This window comes from Toxorhynchites rutilus, chromosome 2 (assembly GCF_029784135.1).
Source record: "Toxorhynchites rutilus septentrionalis strain SRP chromosome 2, ASM2978413v1, whole genome shotgun sequence".
In the NCBI taxonomy this organism is placed as follows: Eukaryota; Metazoa; Arthropoda; class Insecta; order Diptera; family Culicidae; genus Toxorhynchites; species Toxorhynchites rutilus.
Genome location: NC_073745.1, coordinates 293,508,701 through 293,516,939, shown reverse-complemented (window position 1 = coordinate 293,516,939; position 8,239 = coordinate 293,508,701). Strand labels below are relative to the sequence as shown.

The 8,239-nt window shown below is 37.2% G+C and overlaps 2 protein-coding genes across 3 annotated transcripts; one reads left to right on the top strand and one right to left on the bottom strand.

Moving 5' to 3' along the window:
* Window positions 1-574: 574 nt before the first annotated feature.
* LOC129770672 (uncharacterized) lies at window positions 575-3,252 on the top strand. 2 transcript variants are annotated; one of them, XM_055773637.1, is made up of 4 exons: window positions 575-824; window positions 903-994; window positions 1,071-1,257; window positions 1,316-3,252. In XM_055773637.1, coding segments are annotated over exons 2-4 (765 nt in total). In that variant the 5' UTR covers window positions 575-824; window positions 903-992; the 3' UTR covers window positions 1,892-3,252. The 2 variants fall into 2 exon arrangements, with proteins under 2 accessions (XP_055629612.1, XP_055629611.1); XM_055773636.1 differs by having other exon boundaries at window positions 575-994.
* A 256-nt stretch (window positions 3,253-3,508) lies between these two features.
* LOC129770671 (putative nuclease HARBI1) lies at window positions 3,509-5,697 on the bottom strand. Its single transcript, XM_055773635.1, has 5 exons — window positions 5,444-5,697; window positions 4,662-4,850; window positions 4,161-4,596; window positions 3,948-4,092; window positions 3,509-3,886 (listed from the first exon to the last, which is right to left on the bottom strand). Exons 2-5 carry the CDS (start codon window positions 4,775-4,777, stop codon window positions 3,606-3,608), a joined length of 978 nt encoding a protein of 325 aa, XP_055629610.1. The 5' UTR covers window positions 4,778-4,850; window positions 5,444-5,697; the 3' UTR covers window positions 3,509-3,605.
* Between the last annotated feature and the right edge of the window lie 2,542 nt (window positions 5,698-8,239).

Here is an 8,239-nt window from a genome sequence, read left to right as displayed (position 1 = left end):
CGCCGTCCAGCTCGTCCAGCAACGATGTTGTCCAGTCGGTGTCCACACAAAGAATGATTGCGTTTCACCACCAGAATATCGCTTAAGTATGCTTTTTGTCCGTGATTGAATAGAAAGAAGGTGTGGTTTACGATGGCAATTTGAAAAAAATCTTGTTTGAAAACAATCGCTCAGTGATGCGACAGAGAGCCTTTTTTCTCTGGTCCTCCAGCCGAAGTAGTGAACAAGCGAAATAATTTCGTAGTCCTGCATTAATAATGCGGTCTTGTCTTGGACATAAATCTCCATATTTTTTTAGAACACTTTGCACCACACTAGTCCGAAATACTGCTTTTTTTTATGTTGAAGAGTTATAATAAAATTAAAAAATCATCATCAGCAAATTAGTGGCAGATAAATGTTTAAATGTTTTGAAGATCGCTAATAGTAGTACAACATGACAGTATTACAAATATTTTTTTTCTTTGTACTCAAAATACGGTACAAATTGATAAAAATACGGAACCATCAAAAATGGTCGAAAATACGGTACTGTATTTTATTGAGTAGTGCATGTACAAAATATACACCCTTATTCTTGTTTTCGTACGAATAGAAAACGTTCGAAAGTATGCCTCATTCGTATCCTTGGTTTCGTACGAAAGAAATCTATCCATTCGAACTTTCGAACATCGTTCGTTCGAACGAATTGTCCTATCCTTGTTTTCGTACGAAAGTGTTTTTTCGCCTGTCAGTCAAACGTTAATGTTGGGTTGCGAATCAGACGAAGCGTAGAAGAAAATTCAATCGATGTTTACGTTTTTGTGGTTTATTCAGGTGATGTGGTATGTAAAAGTTCATTTTCTTTTATGTTTAATTCTGAAATTCTATGTGATGTGCTTTAATGTTTATTTGAATTACAGTGAAAAATTGCTGTAGAAGCAGAAAGAAAGACATTTCCAATAGAATATTTCAACTCTAAAACCTAGACGAAACAGAACCTGGATAGAACAATGTAAGTGAACAATGTTTTAAGCCATTCATTTTTTTTTATTTTAACCTAATCATTTTATTCCCATCGGACTGTTTAGGTCGAAACCATCGAAATCCAAAAGCACAAACAAGGATCAATACAGCCGACTGGTTGATCTCTTGGAAGAGCAGCCGGATATCGCGAAGGGTTTCGCGAAATGCAATGCTTCTCCCTACTGGAATTCTGTGGCAGCCGAGTTGAACAGTCTTGGGCCACCAACTAAAGATTCAACTGCGTGGAAAAAGGTAGATACATTCAAAGTTCTGTATTTATATTCGTTTCTCTAAACCAGTTTTTTTGCAGGTCTGGTTCGATTGGAAATCGAACACGAAACGCAAGCTAGCCCACAACCGTCGCGAGCAATTTGCTACAGGTGGGGGTCCTAGTAAGTTTATTGAACTTACTGCGCTGGAGGAACGAGTTGTTGTTCTTGCAGGACTTGCTCCAGCAGTTGAGGGCATAGCCGACACTTGCAGTTTCGGGCTAGAACCTAGCGCAAATCAATCAATTCATGACAGTGGGGAATCTGCGTCGATTGAAGATAATCGAATTCCGGAGGATAGAGCCAATGAGAATAATGAGACGCATACATCGAAGAAGAGGAGGACATCAATGCACACATTGCTGGAGACACAAGTGCAAAACCAAGCAACGTTTCATGACTCGGTCACCAATATTCTAAAATGCTTTGAAAAAAAAACTGCTGATTTGGTTCATTATAACAGACAGATTTCGAAACAGTTAGAGAACATAAACGAAACTATCAACAATGTGCTGATGGAAAATCAGAGGCACAATCTGGAATTAGAGAGAATTAATCTGGAAAAACTGAAAATTAAAAAAAGGATTCTTGAGATGGAATTAAGCCGTCTACAATAGACATTTCGATTTTAAAACAAATGTGAATGTAATGTAATGTGAATGCTAAGCTATGTTGTAATTTAATGACATGAATTTTAAAAGTATATATTGTAATGTGAATATATTACATTTTCGAATGTAATAGTTAAAAACTACTCGAAAAATTAGAAGTGCGATATCGAAAATTTAAATAAGGTTGTACCTTCGTGAGAAATTATCACATGCAAATAAAAAATACATAATTTCAAAACTACATTTATGTAAGGTCTACTTATTGCTTTGATAAATATAAAATTCGAACACCAATCTTTCAGAGTACCAAAAATCGATTCTTTGTAGTGTCTTATAAAATATACAAGTACTAGTGTTTGTTATAATTTTTAATAAGATGCTGAAGATTTCATTTTGATTCGTGTCGCCGTTATGGTTTTCTGATTGTTCAAAGCTTTGATAGCATTAGTGACGAACCTGATCGAGTTAAAACTACACAGTTCGATTGACAAACTAAGAATCATTTTTATTTCCTGTCTGAGCTATAAAGATACAGTTCACTTTTCAATGCTACTTATATTAAACAAAGTGGCCTATTGTCCTAGATCGGTCAAGTCAATGAACAACAACACACGTTAAATAAGTAATGCTAACATCAACATGTGAGATATCACGTCACTGACTAGGTGGTAGTTGGTGACTCGGTGCATGTTTGTGGTCCAACTTGTTAATGTTTTCAACATGTGATACGTTATGGCGCTGGTACAAGAATGTAGGTGGTCAGGATCGTTGCTACTGTTGTTTAAGTTCTACCTGAGTATTCGTATAGAAAATGAAAACAGAAAAACATTGTATTTGGATCAAATATTGTTTTTGGTGGGTGCCGCGTTTGCTGACAAAAACAGCGGCGAGTTGATGATTCAATAGTCGGTTTGGCATTGTTGAAGCGAAATTGAGTTGACTTCGTTCTACGTTTTGTGACAATGGATGAAACGTGGATCCAATCCCACACTCCTGAGTCCAATAGGCAGTCTGCAGAGTGGTTGAGAAATTTATTTATATATCCCATACTATAATGCCGGGTGTTCGGGTTCGATTCCCGTTCTGGCCGGGGGATTTTTCGTCAAAGAAAATTCTTCCGGTTTGCTGTGGTCACGCGTATTCTAGAGCTTGCCACTCCAGAGTACATTCAAGGCGTGTTATTCGGCATAGAAATCTCAACCAAGTATTAATGAATGACCCTAGTTAATGCATACGTTGAGACGGCAAAAGTTCCACAGCGAACGTTAACGCCATTCAAGAATATCATAAAACCGATGTTTGTTTTATCGAATTACGATTTAGTAATATCATGATAAATAAAATCGGGTTTTCCCATTTTATACAATTTTAGATATATACGATGTATAATTTAATCCACGTTACAAACGAGTGTGATTTAATCCAACTTTATATACAACTTAGAATATGCAAGTTATACGATTTGAATCAGTTCTCAAGACAAATAATGGATACTGTTATGCTGCAATGATGGAAAACTATAGAATTTACCTCAACTTGAATAAATCATGCGTTTTTCGATGTAATATTTCACGATAATAAATATAATTGAATGTGTTTTAAACTATACTATGTAAATTAATGTTTTCGTCAGTGAAGGAAATATTTATTTGTAAATATTTAACATATATATGAAGGGTATATAAAATCTAGAATATAGGAATTCGACACTTTAAAACATCTATTCAGTTGACTGAACCTCATCATTGTCGTTCTTAAAATATAAACATATATTGTGCAGGGCACAGCAAACACTGATAATTTTTGCCGCTTTGGTAGGCGTATAATGGAGCTGACGAGCACCAAGGATACATCGAAATCGATTTTTTAGAACTCCAATCGTTCGCTCTATTATCCCCCTTGCTAAAACATGCTTGCTGTTAAATTCGCTTTCTGGACTTTCTAGTTCTGGAGCTCGATAAGGCGTGAGCAACCACGGCTCGGAAGGATAACCGGCATCACCTGCAAAATAACAGAAAAATGATTGTAAATTATGTACATCAATGTTATTCTTGTAAAGTACCCAAAATTTTGGTATTTGTGTCACCATTCCTATGCATTTCCTGTAAACGTGCTCTTGCTGAACTCAAACTCCAAATATGAGAGTCGTGATTAGACCCCTGGAAGCTTGCATCAACGAATCGAATACGTTGGGTGTGATCACATATCTGTATAAAAATTTACGTTTTTAACAAGAAAGGATATTATTGAAAAATTCAAATAACAATCAACTTACTATCATAGTATTCAGACTATAGAACCCTTTCCTATTATAAAATAGATTCCGGTCTGCAATTGGCGGAATAATTTTAACATGCGTGCCATCTACACACATAATAACGCCCGGAATTCCCGATTTTTCATAAAAAAATCGCTTTGCTTCCCTCATTTCTTGTTGTGTCATTTCGAAATTTATCCATTTGGTGCAAATCTTCCTTTCCAAAATAATCAACATCTCGTCGAGAACTTTGGAAAACGTTGACTGGGCTATAGCCACATCGTAGTCCTTGCTAGCACCATGTTGATAGCTCCCTTCTGCGAAAAAACGCAAGCAGACAGCAAGTTTATCAGTCACCGATAGACCGCCTTTCTTTTGACGTGGAAATTCATTTTTTATCTCTTGTACAATGTATCGAAATGCTGTTTTATTCAAACGAAAGTTCTTCTTGAATCTGAAAATCAAAAATTAAAATGTCTTATAATAAATCATCTAGCTCTAAGAATTGATCATTCTTACTGTGTTGTTGATAAATTCATGATGTTGGTTTTCTTTCTAAGGTTACTTCTACTCATTCTCAAAGAGGGGGTGTTGTCTTCCATCATTGCGACATAACCCAGCATAACAGTATCCATCTTTTGCCTTGAGAACAACAATTTCAACTGCACAAGCAAGTCACTCGATTTCCACCAATTTATCAACACGGATCTAGAAAAAGAAATAAACCAACGATCTGTAAAGAAGTCGAATTTGTACAATCGGCAAAACCATTGGTGACATTCGGATTTTAAAAAATATAATCCTCTTGAAATCTTTCATACAAAACAAACGCTCTTTTGTAGCGGGGAAAATACACATTTCAAAAACTGAAATTATCAATGAAAATTCATTTCTCACGGTCTGATGAACAGCTTTTATCAATTCAAATAAAATTTAAAACAAAAATCGCACTTAGAATAAAGTGAAACACAAATCGTTTGTTTATCTTTGCTTCATTACAACTGCGACGGGAAAAATACACATTTCAAAAACTAAAATTATCAATGAACTTTGATTTCTCCCTATTCGATAAACAGTTTTTATTAATTCAAATAAAATATAAAATAAAAATCACACTTAAAACAAAGTGAAACACATATCGTTTGTTTATCTTTGCTTCATTACAACTGCGACGGGAAAAATACACATTTCAAAAACTAAAACTATCAATGAAAACTCATTTCTCACTGTCTGATGAACAGCTTTTATCAATTCAAATAAAATTTTGAAAACTATCGCACTTAAAACAAAGTGAAACATACATCGTTTGTTTTTCTTTGTTTCTTTACAACTATTTATTTTGCAGACGGCGACATTGATTCTTTGCAGCGATTTGACAATTCAACTTCCCTAGATAAGATTTAAATTTCGAAACACATCTGGTAACACCAACAGTGTTTACATTCGAAAGTGGATTCGTTCAGCCAGGTTCGAACGAAACCAATGATACCTTCTCCGAACGTGTTCGAATCAGAGCGTTCGAACGAAAGCAGATACGGCCGTTAACAAGAATAAGGGTGATAGCTTCCTAAATTGTTGTTTCGGTAAATCAATCGTCTGGCTATCAATCAATTTTTGGACTTCGAAAAAAAAACTACAGTAACGTCTCGATTATATCACGTTCAAAAAAAATCGCATGATATAATGGAAACGTGATATATTGGAAACAGATTTTATTTTCTAATAAAAAAATGGTTTTTTTTCTCCAATATGTCATTTTGTCGCTCCACAGCTAGGCTAGTTTGGAACTAGTCCTCTCTGGAGCCACCAAATGTTGGCGCAGCTCAGAGGACGAGGAATGGATTCCTCGTTGCAACCACCAAATGTGGTTGCAGCTTATCGTGCTTTGAAAATAGGGAGGCCCTTTACCGGACGCTTTGTGGTAGGTCAGATCTAGTAGAGTGCATATGCGCCTACTTTGTTAGATCCGGTGGTACCGCGTCACTGGGAGGTTTTGGCCGGGCGGGGCCAAGGGGGAGGATAAAGGAAAGGGAAGAGGTTGGAAGTTTCGGATTTGGCCGGGATTAATTTGGCCTCTGGCTATACTCACTCGACCTTCTATTTTGATCCTTCCTTGGTTGATCCTTCCTTGGTTGATCCTTCCTCGGTGGGGGGGGGGGCTCGTCCTGGATGTGATATTTTGCCTTGATTTAAAGTGTGCAGTTCGAGAGTTCAGATGAGAGTGCTTTATTCATAGAATTTCTTAGGTTTTTATACATAATTTTATCTCTAGCTACTATTTGTTCTCCCTTTCTCGCTCATGTGCGAGATCCGGGGAGAACACGTGTTTTTCTATATTTCTACCCTTTGTTACTCATAGCGATAAGTTGCCTGCGCAGCCCATCGCAATGAACATATTTGCCTCCTTGTGAGGTCTTGTCTACCCCAGAAGGGCGTAGCATAAGAGAGAGAGAAAAGAAAACAATTAGTTATTCTAAGCCAGGCGGGCAAACGAGGGATGATTATTTACACGCTCGCAGGCGTGTTATCTTTTCCCTTTGTTTATTGCCCTAATGAGCTCCTAACGAGCTCTTACTCATATTTTTCCTACTCTGTGTCATTCCACCGGAATAAGCTCCGGTGCAATAAACAACCTACGCAGCATTTGTTTTGTTTATCTTTCCTTTGCTTTATGTTTCAGGCGGAAAGCCGGGGAATAATGTTGTTTCCTGACTATTCATGATAGAGCGTAGTCTAAACACCCGCTCTATCGTTCCGCGATGAATCGCGGTCTTAATGCATGACCTGTGCGGCGACATACCGGCCCTCGTAAATCGCGTAAGGCAGATTTACCAATTGAGCTGTGCCGCATCTGTTTCTAATTATTTCTTCAATACTTCTGATGCCGAATTGTTTCATTATAATTCTACAATATCCATTAGGGTTATGTTTTTATTACATTTTCTTTTGTTTCAACTTGAAGCTATACAAATCAAATTCGATTTACTATGAGTGGATGATTCATGGTTGAATTACGTAAACCATTTGAACGTATTCGTTTGCCTATGGATTTATTTTTTAAGTGTTGCAAATACAATGCGATCTTATCCTTTTCTGTGTTTCAATCATTTACAGCTTAGTGCTTCATCAATTCATCTATATGACTTCTTACTCTCACAGGAGTATATTCATTTCTTCAATATTTCTTCTTTCCATAAAAGTGTCCTGAACTACAAATCATTAATACATTCAACGTGTTTTTAACAGAAAGATTTTCAATTCGAAGTTGTGTTTTTTTTTATTTAGCATATGTCTGGTTCTACCGGTTGACCTCCTCAATGCTTGGTCCTTGATTCATCTTGGCTCTGGCGCGAGCTTACATCTATTTGGCTGCTTCTTTCGGATATGATGCTAGGTTCGCAGCTTGTCCTCCTCAATGCTTGGTCCTTAAAGTGCAGTGTCCTCTATTTGTTGTCTGTTCGGTAGATTGTTCATTCTTATACGAGCGACCGGTTCCGCTGTAGCTCTGGGTCTAGAGCGAGTTCCTTGTCTGCAGCAGCGGAAGTAGATAATACCGCTCAAAATTATAATTATCCCTATCAACAGGACTGCATTCCTCCAATGATGCTTGGACTCGGGATGAAACGGATCGATGCTGTTGTACACATTTATTATTCCATTGTCCTTGTATGGATTATCGGGTTTTGGTTCTAATGTGTCGTTCACGGATGTGTTGTTGAATCCATCCAATAAGTGCTCCATCATCTGATATGTTGATTTGAAGTACGTTACCCTTTTCACATTTATGCCGTTTAGTTTTCCATATATTGTTTTGCCTTTGGATTGTATGCGACAATCCGGTTGCAAGGTTACCACAGCCGCATCATATGGTGGTGACATTACCACGCTGTCGCAGTGTATAACTACTCCTTTTGCTTCAGAGGTATAATATAAGACCGTGTTAGGCGTGGACAGCGTCTCCAATACGGTGTAAGGAGCGGTTAATATTTTCGTGGTACATTTACGGGTACTCGCAATATGCATTATAACAGCTGCTACGCAATCCACTTCCTTACTTAGTTCTGGCTGAACTGTTATAAAATGTGTATCGTTCAGTT

Coding starts and splice junctions, on each gene's coding strand:
- LOC129770672 (XM_055773637.1), top strand. Junction 1,258..1,315: donor ATTCAACTGCGTGGAAAAAG/GTAGATACATTC, acceptor GTTTTTTTGCAG/GTCTGGTTCGATTGGAAATC.
- LOC129770671 (XM_055773635.1), bottom strand. CDS start 4,777: ATGGATACTGTTATGCTGGGTTATGTCGCAATGATGGAAGACAACACC. Junction 4,093..4,160: donor ATAGTCTGAATACTATGATA/GTAAGTTGATTG, acceptor ATTTTTATACAG/ATATGTGATCACACCCAACG. Junction 3,887..3,947: donor CACAAATACCAAAATTTTGG/GTACTTTACAAG, acceptor GTTATTTTGCAG/GTGATGCCGGTTATCCTTCC.